The sequence below is a fragment of the Scatophagus argus genome, chromosome 13, assembly GCF_020382885.2.
Source record: "Scatophagus argus isolate fScaArg1 chromosome 13, fScaArg1.pri, whole genome shotgun sequence".
Lineage (NCBI taxonomy): Eukaryota > Metazoa > Chordata > Actinopteri > Scatophagidae > Scatophagus > Scatophagus argus.
In genome coordinates, this window is record NC_058505.1 from 2,421,774 (window position 1) to 2,442,439 (window position 20,666).

Genomic DNA, 20,666 nt, shown 5'->3' on the forward strand with positions numbered 1-20,666 from the left:
TTGCATCATGGGATGTTTAGGAAGCAGCGTTTTTAGAGGCGCTTATTAGGGCTGACAGGGTCTCACTGTTCGAACGTTAAATCATTTTTGTTTCATGTGTTTTACAGAGAAGACTGAATGATGTCACAAGGTCACGCTTTGTGGATGTTTACCCAGGATGCTTTGCATGTGAGGTGAGTGAGCCCATTAAATTTGAGGTATGTCTGCAGCTGACAACACGATAAAAACGGAGCTTATTTGACGCTAACAGTTTAGTTTGTTTAGGTAGATGAACCAAAGTTTGTTTGTCTAATACTCTCACTGAATCGTTACTTTTTAATTCCTGTAATTTCATAAACAGACCTTAATGATCCGATGTAGTGATACTTCTTTCTTTCTTTAATTAATTAATTAGTTAATTCTAATTCCGTTTTTTCTTGTAGTATGTAAACTGGATGGGTGTGTGATGCGTGGAGCAAAAAAGTGAGCAGCGTGTAATGAGCCGTAGTATTGCGTAGTGTTGATATTCTCCTCGATTGTTTTCAAGCCTAACTTCTGATGAGGACTTGAGAACCAGAGTGTGAACAGGGTCGGATTAAAGGCTGAGAAACTCTGCTGGAGTTCATACAGTGCAGCATTAAAACTGGCTGTCTGCAACCGGCTCACAAAGCAAACAGTGACACCCTGGCATGACAATGTGGAAAGTGAAAGAAAAGTGTGTGTGTGCTAGTGTGAGTGTGAGTGTGTGTGTGTGTGAGAGAGAGAGAGAGAGAGAGAGACCTGTGAAACAGCTGCTTCCACCAGCACTTGCAGCTTTTGTCATTTTTGAAACGACGCTTTGCTCTCTCCTTTCCTCTCGGTTTCACTCGTGTCTTGTGCCACCTCACTTAGTGTGAGGCTTATTATCAAAAACACAGATGAGGCTTATAACACAAGAGCTGAATGCACAGTAACAGTCTCTCTCTCTGTGCTGCACTTTCAGTTGCTTTAAGTTTGGAAGTTTGCGAAGTGAAGTTTTGAAAATCTGATGCTTTGCTGCCAAAGAGCTTGCATGTGGACGCGTTCTGTCTTTGGTCTGACGCTGTTTTTAAGCCGCTTTTTCCAACAATGCCACATACCTTCAGACAAAAGAGTGCTTCTAGAATTGTTGCAGCAGTCTGGAAAGAACCATTTCTTCTTTCAACATGACAATGCCCCCGTGCACAAAACCAGATCCTTTAAGAAACGGAGGAGGAACTTGAGCCCTGACCTCCTCCCCATCCCACACCTTTGGGATGAACTGGAACAGGAAGTGGAGCAAATCCCCTGCAGCCAGGATCCAAAAGTTTGTGGGAAGAAACAGTTTTGACAGCACGTTAATGCAGATGGTCCACATACTTTTGGTGATTTAGTGTTTGTGATAATCCTAGAATCAACCACAAATTACCAACACTCCGCCAATGTTTGACCGAACATTTTTATTGTTATTTTGAAACTCGTAATAAATTTGTACAAATGGCTTCTTGGAGCGAAATCCTCAGTATCCGTGTGAAAATGACAGGAAATTATACTCTACTATACTGCTGCTCTGCACTACCACAAACTGAAAATGTAAGAACAACAGGTCATGTAAATCATTCAGTATCTAGAACGGCTGTGTGTGTGTGTGTGTGTGTGTGTGTGTGTGTGTGTTGGATGGAGGGAGGGAGGGAGGTTTTTTTTCTCCGGCACATTGGCTAATAGGAGGGAGGAGTGTGTGTGTGTGTGTTGTGGGAGGAGACAGGGAGGAGTGTGTGTATATCTATGTGATGGGGGAGGGGACAGAAAGAGAGAGAGAGGATTTGTGGCATGTAGTTTGTCAGCTGTCATTAGGCGCAGATGACACACACACACACACACACACATGCACGCACACACTTGCGGAAGGTAATCTTGCAGAGCAAAGAGGGGAGACACAAAACGAGTGTGTGTGTGTTGTGAATTGACGTGTGGACTGTGTGAACACAAGCGCAGCCGGCATGGGATGGTTGGCCAGCTCAGGACTGGTTATGGACTGGTTTAACCAAAGCGGAGGTATGAGACTATCTGACTCCGACAGGATAACAGACTTAAAGGCACAGTCTGTAATGTTTTTACAGCATGATTTGGAGCTACGTTTCTAATGACAGTGGAAGTGAGTTTCACTCGTGGATGAATATTCCTCAGCAGATGACAGTAAGCGAAGTTTCACTCCCAGTTGTGATGTAAACAAACCTTTAGCCGCATTAGTAAACACTAACACTAAGTTGTTGAAGTTCCTGTCAGCCACTTTGGGTGATTAATCAGAGTGCGTGTGTTGTGACGGGAGGCAGCTGAGTGACTGGTTTTCTTTTGGATGAAGAGGACATTTTTAATTCTGAATTGTAGGAGCATATATTTTATTGTACTAACAATCCTATTTACTTCAGATTATATCTATAATAATAATATATATATTATTATAATGAATGTTTTAATTATTCTGAACACAATTCAAGTTGTATCGTTGTGACATCACTGCTGAGAAGGAGCTGATGCTCACGGTCATACTGGACTTTGAGCTGTCGTGTATTATAGTGGTTTTGACACTGTGTGAGTGTGTGTTGGAGAGGAGTGGTTATGAATGACTGGTCTCACTTGGACACGCACGCACACACACACACACACACACCCACACCCACAGAGAGTGCACAGTCAGCAGGCCTGTAGCTGCTCTGTCACCTGAGGTGTAACCGGCAGCCCCTGTTTACTCTGTTTGCTGTGCCTCAACAACAACTGTTGTTAACACTCATTCAGAAAGCAGCGGCTTTGCTTCATCCACAGCCATTTTTGCTGCTTCCTGGTGAAAGCAGAGTTTCGTGATGACGGGTGACACTTTAGAAGAATATGAAAAAATTGTTTCGCAGTATAAGGTGTGAGGACTGTGTTAGTAATGACTGCCCACACAGGATGGTAACTTTCTATAAGTTAACAGTGATGAGCCTTTATCAGAAGAAAGACTTACTGGAAGTGAATCCACCATCTGAAAGCACGATTTCACACGGTGCAAACCTTTTAATGATTATGTTCCCCTGCATACCAAATGATAACTTATTTACGGACCGGATCCTCTCTCTGGATCTCTATTTGAGTTTTGTGAAGTCGCTCAGCTGTGACTATATGTTAATTTTCACACTGACACAAGCTGCAACAGCAGATAAGTCAATCACTGAGTTGAATGTGGAGTTTGACCCCCAGGCCAGTAGACCAGCGTGAAGACTTCAGCCAACACCTTTAAATGATTTTTGCTTTCGTTTTGAGTGACATTTAAAGCTCTGTGACTCGTCCTGTCAGTTAACTTATCTCCAGCCAGTTGAGTCATTATATCAGATCTAAGCTGTATTATATCAAATTTGATTACAGGATTTGGTCAGTTTTCAATATTAGCGCACAAGGTGTTATCACAGCTTCTGGTGTTGAGAGGTCTTCAGTCAGATATCATCCAACCACATTGTCTGTTGACTTGGTGGACGAGGCTGCTGTATTCTTACACCCCTACGAACACCCTTTGTTTTAATTCCCTGAGAGTCATTGTCCTTTCTGTGCTATCACACTCAGGAGTTTGTGTCCACATTTGGCTGCCGTTGAATGTTGTTTGTAGCACAACACTTCACGGGGCATGACGAGAGAGCGAGTGTCACTGACAATAAACAAAGCCTCCCTCTCTCTCTCTCTCTCTCTCTCTGTGTGTGTGTGTGTGTGTGTGTGTGTGTGTGTACAGGCTTCTCTCTGACTGCAATATGCATGCGTACGCGTTGGAGAGTCCAGAGTTTAACCGCTGGACCAGATTTGGACACAAATGTTTGACTCGGCGTTGTGTGTCAGGGTGTGTGGTATCTCTGTGTTAGCTGCGCTAAGCGTTTGTCATTCTGCCAGTTTGACTTACTTTGTGCTTTGAGTTTTTCTCCAAGGCAAGAAGCAATTGTTTTTTATTTTATTTTACTTTTTGTGTGTGTGTGAGAGAGAGACAGAGCGAGCCAGTCTTCCATGTGCAAACTGGTGCACATGGGAACTTGCATTTGGTGTGTGTGTGTTTTTTATTCTTCAGTATTGATGTTGTGTTGTTTTTTATGTGCCTGTGTGTGTGTGTGTGTGTGTGTGCGTGTATTTACAACTGAGTTAGCATCTGGGCAGGCATGTTCAGTCTCTTATTGATTCCGGTCTATAATCGATGGGGCTCTCGCATTACATGAAGCTGAACATGCAGAGTAACGAGCGGCTGCTGGCTGAGCAGCTTGCAACACAAACCATCTAAACAAACATCTAAACAGTTTATATGAATTCATAAAATGTTTGTCTCTATTGGCTCCTTCCTTGTCTCTGAAGCTCTGATAGTTGCACTTGAGTTTCCTGCCTGAGATGAGCTTTCAGTTAACCAGATGATTTTCTTGGATTTTCTGTGGTTGCAGTTTGGGTTTCAGTATGTTCTGCTTATTAAAGTTTGGAGTTGATTTAGTAAGAAACAAATTTCCAATTGGAAACATCGTCCACCATTTCTACTGACTTTAGTGACGATAGCATGTGGCTCCAGCTAATGCTAAACTATGTTAAGGGTGAGATTAAAGACAAAAGTCAAAAAAAGTGGCCGTTTTTTAAAAATGTGTGGTACTCAGGTGAGATTTAATCATCATCACGCATCAGTGTGACTTCTGTTATCATTCAAATACCAATTAGTCTGTGTTTGTTGAAACAGGGAAGTGTGTGTGGTGGGGGTGGTGGCCGGTTTAAAGGGCACTGGTCGAAGTGGGTCAGTGTGTACAGCTTGAATTTTACTCACTTCACAGCACACAGAAAGCCGTTTGCTTTCCATTCCAGCACAGTCGTGTCAGGAGTCTCTGGAAACTTTGACAACAATTCACCAAATAAAGACGGGGCTGCCAGGTGGCTGGAGGGGGCGACTGTTTTGTTGTCATGATAACTGAATTTTAGACGTAAATTGGTCGACCGCCTGACGAACTCCCCTTTCAAAACAACAAAATGAAATTCTGTTTGAGGTTTGATTGGTTCACAGGATTCATGGTTTTCAAGTTTTCTCACGTTCGTATGAGAGGTGAAAGAGTTTGTGGGAGAACGTAGCTTTGGAGCTCACCGACTGTGATGAAGAAAGCTATCCGTCTTGTCACAGAATAGGAAATAGAAATCGACTGGTCGATGGAAAGAAAGTCAGTTGCCATTTTTGCAATCTGAAAGTGAAAAGTGCATGCGCTGCTTCAGAGCCTCTTATGTGTCAGGATTTGTTGCTTTTTGTCATTTGTTTTTCGTTTTAATGTTTATACTTAATCATATTTATTTCTCCAGTTCTTAGCCACGCCATAGCATATTTATCCTTTATTTTAACTTTTAGCGATAATACACTGCTGTGTTGTTGTACATCTCGACTCCACTCTCATGAGTTAACCTCCTCAATGTTTTTTTTTATGTAAAATAAATAAAAGCTCAAAAAATACATTTATGATTTATGAAGGGACCTTGCATCGGAACCTTTCAGCCACCTGTCTGCCCATCACTGAGATTAACAAACTAATTCCCATGAAATTTGGTGGACAGATTAGCTTTGATTAGATACAAACTCTTTGAAGTCTTGATTTCAAATCAATCGGTTGTTTTTAAGGTTAAAAAAAATCAATTTCAATAATGTCTTTAACTTTGACACCATGTTGGAGAATCATTTCTTCCACAGACATGAGGAGGAGTGCCTCCTGCTCTGTAGCCCAACCGGTAGCTTGTGCTCTTTCTATTGTGTTAGTTTAGTCAAAAAAGCCCTTGGAAGTCCAGTATGGCTTGTTTATATTGGCTGAGTCAGCGCTAATGAGCCTCAGGATGTCAATAGAAGCAGCAGTACGAGTTTCCCTCCTCTGTTGCACTTTAACACATTTGTTTTGTGTAAAGCGATGAGGTAGTTTTTAAATTTGAGTCACTGTGTTGTAGAATAGGTGTTTCTGTGATACGATCCAGAGATGTAAAGCCGGCTAGACTGACACCGTGTTTGTCGTCCCCAGCAACGGGCGGTAAGCCTCAGGCCATAAAGCCACCGGCTCAGAGCAGCGTGAGCGTTGGCGTCAAACAGCAGAGATGTACATAAAGAGATTGGACGTATTGAAGCGAGCACGGCAACGCACAGAGATGCACTCACGCGCAGACAAACACACCCACCGTGCATACGACGCGGGCCCTTCGGTGCGGGCGAAGCCACCGTTTTTAATCCAGCCTCAGCAGGGTATTAAATCTACTTTACGTCCCTGTGTGTGATGGGAGGGTTTGCTGGCTTAGACAGAAGCTTAGGCACCAACGTGGAGATGGTCCCACCACTCAGTCAGAGTGAAACACGATGTTCTCCTCCCCGAGTCCCTGAGTCCAAACTGAGTCCACTTGTGGTCGCGCGGCACAGGTTGTTGACTTTTAATGTCTCTGAAGCAGTGATCCCCAACCAGAATCAATCTGTCCATGTACCTGGGGTTGTCTGGAGAGGCTACGTGAAGAGACTGTAGAGTAGCTCAACTAATCAGAAAGACTGAATTAATGATCTGAAATACATACTGAGTTGGCTTCAACAATTACTTTACGTGTTACTGAAATTATGAGGAGGTGAAATAGTTAAAAGCAACAGCAAAATAATTAAATTAATAAGCTAAAAGTTCAGTTGCATAAAAATACTTTCACTATTACATCCACTTGATGTGATTAATAGTTAATTAACACCCAGACTGAAATGAATTAAAGGGAACATGTTTGGTGCTGATGAAGGGTTGGGCTGTGGGGGATCCACCACTGCTCTATAGGTGCAAAGGTGTTATTACATTTAGTATAAAGGCAGACATTGTCCACTGTCCCTGCAAAAACACATTAGTTTTAATTTGGTGCCGTCAGTCATTGCATAAGACTGCGTGGTCAGTCGTTTTTCTGTTGCAGGCTCAAAACCTCAATTATTCTGCAAGCTAATGCCTGAGGATGACTCATTACTTTAATAACAGCCCATAGTGTGCTTTACTTCCATGACAACTATCATTTTGTCAGGGGAGGCCTCTCGAGCAAATGTGATTGTCACAACATCCCCACCATTTCTTCAGCTGTTTTACAGCGTGTCTTGTAATTACCTGGACCTTACTAACAAACTTTCTTGCACTTTGTGTGCTGCTTCATTATTGTTATTGTCACAGCGAGTCATAATTACAGCTAAGTTGGCTTCAGCGCTGTGTTTCTGCTCCACCTCCACCTCTTTATCCCCACCTGAACTCCATCTGGCTGTAACCCGACACCTAACTGCTGCCTGTCACCTGTAAGCAGGAAGTAGACTTCAAGGAATATTCCTTAAAAGCCAAACAGACCATAAAGACAGCTTGTAGTTAAATAAATGAGACGAACCAACATGGGTAGCAGCAGCCATGAGGATAAAACACAATTCAGAGCAGTAGTAAAGCTCTGATAAATGTATATGTTTCAGTGTGTCATTGTCAAGTTAAATGTGACACCGTAATATAATACTGTACACAGACAAGAAGATGGCGATATTCCATATTATATTATATATATTATTATTACGGTGTTCCTCATAATCAGCATTGTTTTTCCCTTCCTTTACAATAATTATTCAGGATGTTGAAACGAAGCGGCTTTTATGTGAGAACGCTGCACATGGCACCTCCAACACACCTGTGAAAACCTAACCTTGTTACTATAGTGTTATTTTTCAGAAACACAAAACAAAGAAACTGACGTGTGACGGTTCCTACTGGAGGCGGAGCCCCCTTAACCGCCCGTGATCGATCCTCCACTTTAATTCCTTAATGGCTGGCTTGACCCTCTGGCCTCGTCTCTTCTGTCCGGCTCAAATTGTTTTTAAATGGCTTCACTTTGCCAAGCTCTTGGCTCCTCTGATTGCATTAGTATTGGGCTGAACGGGGCCGAGGCTTTTGTCGAGGGCCACATTCGTGTTAATTCAGCGTGTGTTTCTGTGTGTGTGTGTGTTTGTACGCAGAGCCATGTGCTTCTGTGTGTGTGTGTGTGTGTGTGTGTAAAGGTGGGCACACATGCATCTTTAGATACTGACTGAAACATTTAAGTGTGTGTGTGTGTGTGTGTGTCAGCTGGCTTACAACTGCTTCTGAGGTCACCTATTTGGGCTCCTGATAATGATGATGGTGATGATGATGATGATGATGGTATCTCCAGGCAACATGATGTCAACAATAATAAGCTGTGGTTGACAGCTCTTTGAGGTTTTAATGATTTTTTTAAAAGACAGTTTTATTGTTTTTACAATTTTGTTGTTTGATTCACAGATATCTTTAATTTTATATACTGCCAGTTCGTTTTTCTCTCGTCTCTTGCCGTGGTGGCAGGTCTGACTTACATAAACTTACATGTTGCATCTCTTCTCTCCTCTCGTGGTGTAATTAGGCCATATTCTCCTCCCCCCCTCAGGCCTGATTATTCAGAGCAACAGATGCCCCTCTTCTCATTTTCTTCCTCCTGTCACCCCCACCCATTGACACCCTCATGTCTTATTTGTAATTGCTGATTGATGTTTTTTTAATATCTTCACCGATAAATATTGTTTATGTGTTTGATCCTTTTCCCACCTTCTTCTTACTCCTTCTTTTACATCTCCCTTCCACTTTACCTTCTTCTTCTGTCTGTTATTTTTCTCTTTCTTTCTCCCTTTCCTTCTGATCGCCTTTCTTTTCTGTCTCCCTCCCCCTCCTCCCTTGTTTCCTCTCTCTCTCTCTCTCTCTCTCTCTGCCTCATCCCTCTTTCCTCCCTTCATCTGCTCAGTATCAGCCCCACAGACCGGCTGTTATGTAACAGTCAGGTGATGTGTTGGCCCATTGAAGGGTCTTAAAGGCCTACCGACCTGACAAACGCTGCTTCTCCCTGCTGCCTCACTGTGCACATAAGTAAAGATACGCCACGTCCAGCACCAAATTCTGTCTATAATCTTTTTAGAATCAGTCAGTTTACTCGTTTTATTTCCTGAACATCTATACAGTAACCAGCTTATTTGGGAAAATTATTGTGTCTTATCAAGATTAGGCCTACAAAATGACTTCAAACTGTATGTTCTACAACCAACCAACTGACAAATGACTGCCAGAGATATTGATCTGTTCGACGTCAGCGCGGTTGACTCAATTAGAGCGCAAATAACTGCTAGTGTTGATCTCAGTGCTGCTGGACTACTGACTGTGAATCTGCCACTGTTTTCAGCTGAATCATGAAATGCAGTTTTAAATTCTTTAATGAAGGAAGAGAAATTGAAGGCTTTACTACTCAAGTGTGATATCCCAAGTCAAAAACACAATAGAAATCATGTTAAAGACAGAGAAGGCAAAAACAGCGCAGAAGATCAAATCTGAATCCAACAGCCTTAAGAAAAGTAGACAATCATGGAAAATCCAGCTTAGAAATGAGCTATAATGTCAGAAGTTGCTGCAAAAATGGCTGAGAATTTAAAAGTTTTTTTTTCTGTTTGAATTAATAGCTAAAAATGAGATGAAAGTGGGCTGGAAAAATCTGTGTTGGGCCAACAAGAGGAGTTTTGTCACCGGTGTCGTGGTAGAAGGTGGAGCAGCATGAGGTGACCATATGGTGCAACTTTTCCCTTCCACCTGCCTACACATCTCTTCTTTTTATTCTTACACCGCGCTCTGAGGATCACGAAAATATTGTCAAGACAGTTTGGCTCTCAACATTATGACTTCTATTAAAGGCCGCTTATTTGCCTGAATTGTTCGTGTAAGAACAGTGTGAATGCCTACATGAATTGGCTATTTCTAACTAATTATTGACACCTACTGTATCCCCACTGGGCCTCCCACATGTTGCCTGCAGGCACATTACAATGATGCATTGTTTTAATAAGTCATGAGCACGCTCCCTGTTTGATTATGCACCATCCAGACAGCTTGTGTACATCTCCAGCACGCTGACTCGTGTCTGTGTATAATACTTTGGTTAATAATGCTGTCACGCTCACAGGAACAGACAGGAGTGCTCTTTTCAGATTTTGGGTTTTCACGATGCGCAGATGCACATGTGCTGCGTGGAATTAAAAGCGTCTTCACATGCTTTCTTTTGCACATCAGTTAAGAGGCAGATGAGGGAAGTTTTACGCCAAATAACTGGAATAGCTCTGAAATCGTAAGCTTAAAGTGTAAATCCCCAAAGAAGCGAACTTGCTTGGAAGCTGAGCTCCTTGGCTTTGTTATGTAACCGTGACTAAATATTAATACAGGCACTGCCGGCAACTGAGGTGCATTTCCAATGTTCAAACAGGTTTTGAAAAGGTTATTACTGTTACCTTACTGTAACAGGTTGCTGTTTCAACACAGCAATGTATGCTGTGTTGTAGAAGAACTACTAATTGGATGGCAGATATTTGTATTTTTATTTTAACTAGAAAACCACATTTTGTATATCCTACATTTCGACTGATTGTTCTTCTCTCTTATATCCCTGCATTTGTTCTAAATACGTCCAGCCAAAGTTCTCTTGTTCTCTCCTCTTTTCTCCCTCCAGGTGCTGATATTTGCTGAAGATGAGTAGTGGGGGGGAGCTCCCCAGAGGGGGGGAGTCTCAGAAGAGGAAGGACTGTCAGTCAGACCTCCTGGGCCCCAGGTGAAAACTGTCTAACAATGGCACCACTAAATCCTCACTGTGACACAGCAGAAACCACATGTGCTTCTAATTCTTAACTGTAACTCCAGGATGCTTCGTCACCTCACCAGGGTCTTCGGTTCAGTGCAGTATGCGGTCAGTTATTAATTATCCGCGTCCTCTTTATCCTCTTTCAGGGTTGGGTGTCGCTCATTGATTCCTGTTCCTATTGATTCCTGTTTCTTCCTGTCTAACCATTTGAGTTTGAATAGAAGCTTAAATATCCTAAAAGTCAGCATATAATCAGTGCGTCATAACTGATTTACACGGCTCTTGTTTTTCTAAAAAAAAAGAAAAGAAAAAGTTACAAAAGTTTATTCAGGGAGTGAGAGAAAACCCTGGGGGTGGGTGTGGGTGTGGGTGTGGGGTGGGTGGGGTTGGGGAGTCGAGGCTCTCGCAGGTCGATGAAGAAAAAATGCTGCTCCAGCATTTTTGCAGACGACAGTTTATATAATGGCTAACAAGTCATTGTGCTTCCAGTGTCGGAGAGGATGTATGAAGGTTGTAGCGACGATGTACTGATTTGCACTGCACCGAGGTTATCACGAGGACACGCGGGTGTTGTAGCTCATGTTGTACTGAGGCTGTTATGAAGTGGACTTGCTGTCAGAGGGAGGATGTCTGTGTTTCACAACAGACAAAATAGTCACTGCACAACAAAGTCCATCAGACGCCATGAAGCGTTTTCATGACGTGAGAGCGCAGTATCTGTGATGTCCTCAGTTGTAGTCGCCGGGAGGGTTTTTATGATCTGTACTTTGTAATCCCTGATCATGTTAGCTGTTTGTTCCATACAAAGAAGTAAGCATCTTTCTCCTGAGAGAAAGTTTGGCTCACAAATAGTTTAACAAAGTCTTTCTATGACCTTATATGAGCAGCTTTATAGGAGCTTTATTTAGGACTTTAAGGCAAAGACCTTCTTCTCTCCGTCCTCCAGCCCCAAGAGGAGCACTGACAGGAGGAACCGGGAGCAGGAGAACAAGTACATCGAGGAGCTGGCCGAGCTCATCTTTGCCAACATCAACGACATGGACGACCTCAACGTCAAGCCAGACAAATGTGCAATCCTCAAAGAGACGGTGAAGCAGATCAGGCAGATCAAGGAGCAGGGTAAGAATCCTCTCTGGTTCACCTTGTGTCCTCCTCTTAATGTTCTCCTTCTTCTACGAATTCATCAGAACACGAGTCTCAATGAGCATTGACGTGCTGGAACTTGAAAATGTGAGGGACTCAATCTCTGAATCTTTCAGCTTTGTCCGTATCTTTAACCTGCCCAGTCTGATAAATCTGTGGGTTATACATGTCATGTACTGGGTGGCATATGGACATGTCCAACACCTATCCATTTGCATACAGATCAGTTATTTCACTGAGAATCCAAGACAACTTTAGTTGTAGAACATTATTGCAACCAACTACACAAACTAACCTGAAAACGCAGTGATTCATGGATAGCGACAAATGGACACTGACGCTTGCATTCTGACTTATTCCTGGTAGGCTCTAAAATGGCGGATAAACTTTTGTGAAATTGCTGCGACTCTGGCTCTGTCCTGTATGTCTGTTCTCACCAAAGTGGCAACTAAAGTGTATGTCAACAAACTGAAATGTATGTGATTGTTAACACAGACCGTGTAATAATAAAGCGTGTGTGAGGGCGAGACAGAGCGAGGAAGAGCTGTTATGTAACACTGACCAACAGGATGTAAGTCTGTAGAGGAAAGCAGCAGATCTGCCCTCGGCTCGTTCACTCGGCCTCCTTATCTCCTACTAGTCTTCCCCGTTCTCTCCTTTCCTTCAGCTTCCTTTCCTTTCCACCTTCCCTCCCTCCTGCTCTCCATCTTTTTTCTGCTTTGAATCTTCCCCTTTACTTATGCAGTTTTGTCATTGCATTTCATTTCGTTTCCTCCACTTTTTTTTCATTTTCCTATATGTTTCCCTTGTCAACAGTCTCTCTCCTTTCCTTCCCTTACTCTTCGCCTCTCGCTAGCTCCTCTCTCCTCTCCTTCTTCTCTCTTTCTTGCCTTTCTTTCCTTACCTTTTCCTCTCTGTCTGTCCTGAACGTGTTGCTCTGTCCCCTCTCTCCATCACTCATTTTCTCATCCTCCCTCTCCTCTTTTTGTTCCTGCGGTCAGCCAGTCGGCGCCCACGTGTTTTTAGCACTGTTTGTGTCTGAAAACAACAGCTGAATAAGCACACACACACACACACACACACACACACACACACACACACACACACACACACACAGAGGATACACAAGTTGCACAGCTGTGTGGTGGACTTCAGAAACCCACTGCTGTCCAGCAGCTTCACTATCTAATAATGAGGAGCTTTTGACACAAAATGAATCAGTGTCAAACAAAAGTTTTAAAAAATGAACAAACGCAGAGGGAAGTGATCAAGTCAAGCAGAAGCATGTGAATCATTACAGCGTAACGAGCAGTAAATGAAAGGAATCAGTAGCTTCGTTTAGTGTGACGAAAAGGTCACCTGGTGCAAAGAGAGAACAAATGCAAAGCAAAGTGTGTTTGGCTCCTCGTGTCTGTGTGTGTTTGTAAGTTTGTGTGTATGTGTGTCAAATGACTTTGAAGGGTGTGTGTTTGGCCCACAAGTCCCATTTAATTGCAGGGTCATATTATAGATGGAAGATGAGTGTGTATGTTTGCTTTGCTGTGTCAACTCAGCAGCTGCTCCAGTGCTCAGAAAAAACAACAGTATCTAATAATAAATGCAGAGTATATAATATGTTGTATAAGTGTGTGTGTGTGTGTGTGTAGCTGAAAAGCTTGCTTGAGATTGCGGCCAAATGTAAGGAATATTCCATATCACAAATTGCAAACTGTTACACAGGGTAACTGCGTAAGAGGATTAGGAAATAGAGCACAAAACACCTTTAGGTTATGCCGTTATGATTCTCAGAGACTCTATATTGATTTTTACAGTTGACACACAAGTATTCATGGAAGGGTTCATTTTGCAGTGTGAAACTTGAGTTCATTCATTCAGCACTGAGTTCCTTGTGTCATCTTTCTGTGAGCTCTCCTCAGCCTGATAGGTGGTCACTGATCATTTGCAATCCAGCTTATTCATTGATTTTAAAAAAATGTGCACTACAACTTTAATACCCTCCAACCTGCATGATGGCCACGAGCAGGCTCTGCGGTGACAGGGTTTAAGGGCTGACGACTGTGTGCAGCTCTGGTCCCACAACAGGAATGTCAGCTATGTGGCCTAATGGGGCCATGGGAGGCTTAACAGTCCAGTGGTACAGCCAGGGAGGAGAGTGGCCTCTAAAATGACTAAATGTGTGTAATGTACCAGGCATTAATGTAGCAGTACCTGCACCCTGTGACATTCCAGGCCTGCAAACCCGCGCTGCCTGACAGTGCATCATCACATCAGTGCAGGATTTGGGTAATAGCTGAACACTAGCAGGAGATGGAACTCAGGGTGAGCAAAGGACTCGCCAGTGAATGCAGTCGGTGAAAGGTCTTCACGTACATCCATTCAGAAAGTGTGTGTGTGTGTGTTGGCCTGAGGGCTCCATCATCACAAAAACAACACTGTCAGTGTTTTTCAGGGAAAAAAGAAAAGACCCTCTAAGAGCCAGAGCTGAAGGAAAAAAAAGCTTCAATCTGATAAAATGTTTTTTTCCAAGAAGACAAACATGCTGTGTGATAAACATGCAGACAGTTACTTCATTCAGCACCCGCCTTCCGTTCAGTGTAGGGCCTTAATTGAATCATGCATTCACTACACTACAGTAAAAATACAAGTTCTTTCTTTCTTGTGACTGATTGATAGAAGTGATTTTCTTAGTTTAGTTAATGTTACTTCTCCTCATACTGAGAAATTTTTTTTAGAAACAGCCAGTGAGGATGTGCAGACTCTGAAACTGGAGGAACCTCGAGTGTCTTAACCCCCTCTTTTCATGTTCCTCGTTATCTTTTACAGAAAAAACTCCAGTGGCAGATGCTGAGGAGGTGCAGAAGGCCGACGTCTCCTCCACAGGACAGGGTGTCATCGATAAAGACGCCCTTGGGCCCATGATGCTGGAGGTATGTTCGACCTAACTTTGGTCTGACTCATCGCTGAGCTCTGAGGAGAGACTAAAGGTCAAAGTGACCGGAGGTGGAGGTGGAGGTGCGCTGTTGAAAACAGCGGCCTGTAAATGACACCACATAAGAGAAGAAAAAACTCTTTGAATTCAGTGATCCTGTGTTTGAAAAATGATGGGCACACCGTACTTTCCTGTAATGCGAGAAGAGAAAAGCAAACTTGTCTTCAGCAAGGCTGCAGGATTTTCACATGTGCTGTGGTGTGAGGCTGAGCCTGAGGAGTGTCTTTCTGATGCGGGGGGTTAAGAGTTCCTCTGGCTCGCGGCGTTGCAGTCATCAAGCCTATTTTAGTGTGTGTGTGTGTGTGTGTGGGGGGGGGGGGTGACGTGACGTATAACATGGGATCCAATGAGGTATAAATACCTTTACTGAAAAGCCAGATTAGAAAAGGAGGGGAGGAGCTTGACCACACACACACACACACACAAACAGTCTATATATAGCTTTCACCAGCCACAACACTGACTGAGGTGGCATTCTATTCTGTTTTGTTCTATGTCATTGCATCCTATTGTGCACCAGAATTAGGATGACAAGCAGGCAGATGTGCAGTCGGAGGCTTGTGGAGACGTGTGGCGAGCTAAAGGACGAGCCACCGTCTGTACGTAAATGCTGAGTTGACAGAAGAATACACGCCCAAAAGAAGACGCTGTGGGAGAACCACTCTAGGCTTGCTATAATACCTTGAATTATAATCGCACACTGCAAGTTACTACTTGGTGTTTTTCAGGCATCAGTGTTCACAAAACATACCTAGATTTAAACATTTTAAAACACACATTTTATGTCCACACGGATCCAAAAAGAGACACAGAGCAGGTTTTCTGTAGAATAAGGTCCTCTGTTAGCAAGCACACATCAGAATGCAAGTCTGGCAATAAAAGATCGTGCTGATTGGATGTCTTACAAAATGACAGTAAATGGTTAAACTTTTCATGTATTTTTCACAGGCAGCCAAACCCAAAGTGGGTGACTAAAACCTCGAGTTTCACATTCACTCCTTTTGAAATGAGTCTAATCAGCTTTGGGTGGAAAGTTCAGATGAACTTTAATTAACATCCAATCCTCCCTCTTTATCCCTCTTACCTTCTTCTGTCTTTGTGTTTTCTTTCCTCCTGCTGGCGTTACTTCTTCCTCTAATCTCCCTTTGCTTTGTCTTCTTCTTCTTTCCTTTTCTCTTGCCTTTCTTCTTCTTTTCCCCTCCTCTTTCCCTCCCTTTTTCTTTATATTCCTGTTTTATCCTCTCTGCTTCTTCACCTCCTCAACCATCTCGTCGTCTTCCACTGCCTTCCTGTTCTCCTCCTCATTCCCTCCCTTCACCTCCTTTGTTTCCTGTCTCCTCTGCCCTCCCACTTTTTCTCGACCCCTCAGGCCCTGGACGGCTTCTTTTTTGTGGTCAACATGGAGGGCAACATCGTGTTTGTCTCGGAGAACGTGAGCCAGTATTTACGCTACCAGCAGGAGGAGCTGATGAACACCAGCGTCTACAGCGTGCTGCATGTTGGAGATCACGCCGAGTTCGTCAAGAACCTCCTGCCCAAGAGCCTGGGTAAGAACCACAGGAAGTTTACTGGAACGTGGTCTTTAAGTGATCGCAGCAGTGAATAATGTCATTATGACAGCACCTGACCACTGTTTACTGCTTGTTCTCAATGTTAAAAAAGGGGGAGAATTAAACACCAAGATGTGTGTTTTCTTGTATTTTCTTGCTACTGAACGAGGTCATGTTATGCAAGCAACTTAGCCAGAAATCTCAAATTGGACCAGTGCGTGTAAAAAATGCTTTTACCTCCCCTTAAGTTTTAATTTGAGTCACCTCAGTTAACCTGAACGAGAGCTAGCTGTCAAACCAGTAGGGTTAAACTGAGTTTATGTTTAAACAACTAATGTCAATACTATGTTAATCTTGCACTGACAGACCTCTGTCTACACAAGCTACACAGGAGATTTAGACACACATCAGTTTGAAAGAACACAGGTGGTTGCAGGTATATTGAAACACTTTGTGATGAAGAAGCTTGGAGTTTCCATGTGATCTCCAGCTTTTTACTCGATATGCTTATGTTGACAGCTAACCTCTAACCTCTTTTTGTTTTGTGGCCCCTGATATCTGGCAGTGAATCATCGCAGCAGCGATTCCTCTGGCAGGAACAGCCACACGTTCACCTGTCGTATGCTGATCAACCCTCATGCTGATGGTGAAGCCCGGCCGGCGTCTGACCCGCAGGACACGTCACAGCAGAAGTACGAGACCATGCAGTGTTTTGCTGTCTCCGAACCCAAGTCTATCAAGGAAGAGGGGGAAGGTATGGACACTGAAGTACACCACTGTTGGAATTTTTCCCTTGATTTCGACCTTTTCCTTTTGCTCTCTCTCCTCCCTCCTTTTTGCTTGCTTCCATTTTCACTAGTCGTTCTTTTGTTCTGTCTCTCTTGATTTGATCTCCCCTTTGTTTTTTTCTCGTCTTTCTCCATTTGTTTCTCTGTCTTCACTCTTTCTTGCTGTTCTCATCTTCTTTCTCTGACTTTCCATCTCTGTCTTGACTTTCTGTCCTTTTCCCATCACTTTTTCCGTCCCCGCTTCCCCAGTCTCTTGTGTCCTGTCCTCCTTTCGTCACCACTCCTCTCAGCTTGTCCTCCCATCCATCGGCAGAGACTAATTAGTGTGTGGCACTTTGTCATCTTCCCATCTTATCTTATCACACACGTGCACACTGGGGAACAGAATCTGTCTGGCATTCTAATTTTAGACGTCTGACAACCAGATATTGAGTCAATCTCTCCCCCGACAGGAGGAGGGTGTCTGTTGGACAGATGGAGGGGCTGCAGGTTGAGACCAAGGTTTAGGCTCATGTCTAAACTCGGGGTGTGATTGGTTCTCATGCTGAGTTTGGTTTTGACGAATGGTTTTGGTTTAGCTGTGGTTGAAAGTGAGGATGAGAATGCAGATTGGGTCAAGGTCGAGGATGAGGTTGAAAATATGACCAAGGGTGATGTTAAGATTAAAGCAGGGGCTCAGATCTGACTTTCTGATCATTTCTGATTTACTTAGAGCACTATCGTGCACACACTCTCTCCCTCTTGCTTGCATACTGTACGTGCTCTATCCCACTGCATTAGTGCGTGCAGGAGTCTTTTGACACATTCTTTTCCAATCATGCAGATTTCCATTCATGTCTAATCTGTGTGGCGAGAAGAGTCCCTGTCAAAGAGAGACCTGTGATGCCCACCTACGAGAGCTTCACCACACGACAGGACCTCCAAGGTAGGACTGGAGGAGGAGATCCTACTGGTGATGCATCATCTGATCAGTGTTGTTCACATCCCAGTGGATAAGTATTCAGTCCTAGGTGGTTTGAAAACACAGCAGTCAGTTAATGAGGCCCGAAACAAGTATAAAGTGTTGCTGGTTTAGTTCAAATCTTAAAGATGACAGTAATCTGTAACATCAGGTGTTCTACCCGCACAGGTAAGATCACCTCCCTGGACACCAGTCTGCTCCGTGCGTCCATGAAGCCGGGCTGGGAGGACCTGGTCCGCCGGTGCATTCAGAGGTTCCACCTGCAGAACGATGGGGAGATGTCCTTTGCCAAGAAACACCAGCAAGACGGTGAGTGTGACAAGTCAGAGCTCAACCTGCAGCCTGTAACTAATCAACTACACCCAGTGGAGGCTTGTGGAAGCACTCTGCATATTAAGTACGCATGTGACACTTGAGTGTATCAAGCAAAGATTATTTTTATGATCGATGAACACAAACCTCTTGGTCAACCAATAGTTGACTATTAGCTCACTTTCATATTCATTTCAGTTCTTTGTCTTTCTGGTTGCCAGTCATGTGCTACGATATCGATAGTGTAAGTTAGATATTGTGTCTTTTTCTGTCTCCTCGCAGTGCTGAGGAACGGCCATGCGCTCAGCCCTCTGTACAGATTCTCCCTGGCGGACGGCACCGTCGTCTCGGCTCACACCAAAAGCAAGCTGGTTCGGTCTCCGGCCACCAACGAACCGCAGCTCTACATGTCCCTGCACATCCTGCAGAGGTACCAGCCACTTCCTCTCTACCTCCGATTCCCTCTTCTTTGTTATTTAGTCTTCACAATAAGAACCTCTTTGGACGAGGCTTGTTTGAAGTGCAGCCCTTATATCAGCTCAGCAATGTCGGTATTAAATGAGCCTGATGTGCAGTGAGTGAATATTAATCAAAACTGTTAATGATGACCAAGATTAGATCAAGGTTTTTCTTAATATGCCCATGTGCTGTGGGTCCCACATGGAAAGAAAATATATTAACATATATATTTTTTAACTATGCCACCTATATTTTCCCACATATTTGCACATATACGGAATTGGCCCCCTACATATATGTCTTTCAACTGTATGTACATATGTATCTATATATGCACACATATACATATATATATATATATGTATAGCATATATATATATCTCAGAATCAGAATCAGATCAGAATTCCTTTATTTATCCCCGAAGAGAATAAATAAATATATATATATATGGTCAAGTTGATGATAGAGTGTGAGGCCACTTTAAAAATTGCTGCATGCAGTAAAACAATCAAAAGCTATTGTCTTGTACATTGAATTTTCTTCTGCAAACCTCAGTCGTATATGACACATATATTTCCTATATATCCACATACATGCACATATATGACCCTAAATATGGCAAACATACAACATGTATTCTGCATATATTTGGATATATGCTCATATATTTCCTTTTCATGTGGGGTGTTATGATATGTCTCTGAACAATAAGAAATTAACTTAATCAGTCTTAACCTAAAGCCAAGATTGAGTCTGCAGACAGAGAGTGAGACTCTGCGAGTAAACAGACTATTGTTACCGAATAGACGCCAGAAAAATTAAATTATACATGTAATGTCAATAGTAACTGTTACATAATAAGATAGATGTGTTTTGCAGCGTATCTCCCTCCTCTTCTTTCTCCTGTCCGTCTTTGTGTCCATTACGTGTTCTCTCTCAGCGTTTGTGGTTTCCTCTCGATTTGGACAAAGATGAGATAGGGCAATGTGAATTAACAACAAAGAGGCTGTTATTCAGAACCACTGCCACATGTATAGAGCGAAACTGACACAAGCACTGCCAGTCAGTCCAGTCTACAGTATCTCCGTCCTTCCCACCCACCAGTGGGAGAGACTGCGACTCCACCAGCATCCAGCCTTTGGTATGACCATTCAGAGTCAGCAGTTGGACAGTAGTCAGGGAACAATGCCAGGACTGTTACCCGGAGCATTCGGGGATCTGTGGCGAGAACTTGGCCTTTTTAACGTCCACAAGTTTCATTCCCCACGTTGGGAATTATCGCTCCAGCATTCGGCACAATCCGAGCTTTGTGTGTGTGGTGTGGGGCCGAAGCCGATGCGTGTTTTAAAGCGCTCTCTGTTTCTGCTGTAGGCCTTGTTACTACTTTGTTTTCTCTGTTGTGTACACTGTTTCAGAGCCGCTCTCAGTTCTACGTCATGACTGACTGAAGCGTTTTAACCTCTCCGTGATATGCTTTTTAATCCAAAATGCTAAATCACCAGTTAGAATATCACGGGGTCATGCTTTGTTAAGAACTTGATCTTGTTGACAGTAGCTTGACTAACGTAACTAAGATAAGATAGAAGATCCTCTATTAGTCCCTCACGAGGAACTGCATAAATCTTAACAGTCGAGGTCCACTTTGTAGCTGCGTCTGAGCTGCTTCTCATTAGCTACATTTTGTCTTGAAGCCAGCCAGCAGTAATTCTGAGGTGCAGGTACTATCAAAACTACAGATGGCAGTTAATTCCTCGACACATCCTCACATGTGACCTGCCCAAGACCAACCAGCACTCCTCTGGAG

At 43.3% G+C, this 20,666-nt stretch overlaps 1 protein-coding gene across 6 annotated transcripts in view; it reads left to right on the plus strand.

The window, feature by feature from the left end:
* The window catches only part of LOC124069605 (nuclear receptor coactivator 2-like), a 44,725-nt gene that overhangs the window by 8,484 nt on the left and 15,575 nt on the right, over positions 1-20,666 (plus strand). For 4 of the 6 annotated variants that reach the window (XM_046408877.1, XM_046408882.1, XM_046408881.1 and 1 more), the window contains exons 2-10: positions 108-173; positions 10,531-10,629; positions 11,606-11,778; positions 14,626-14,729; positions 16,161-16,338; positions 16,907-17,095; positions 17,953-18,054; positions 18,259-18,399; positions 18,685-18,832. In XM_046408877.1, coding sequence (XP_046264833.1) covers positions 10,550-10,629; positions 11,606-11,778; positions 14,626-14,729; positions 16,161-16,338; positions 16,907-17,095; positions 17,953-18,054; positions 18,259-18,399; positions 18,685-18,832 — 1,115 coding nt within the window. In that variant the 5' untranslated portion in view covers positions 108-173; positions 10,531-10,549. Of the gene's footprint in view, positions 1-107; positions 174-1,766; positions 2,032-10,530; positions 10,630-11,605; positions 11,779-14,625; positions 14,730-16,160; positions 16,339-16,906; positions 17,096-17,952; positions 18,055-18,258; positions 18,400-18,684; positions 18,833-20,666 lie in introns of those variants that run through there. The other 2 variants (XM_046408878.1, XM_046408880.1) reach the window with 2 other exon arrangements.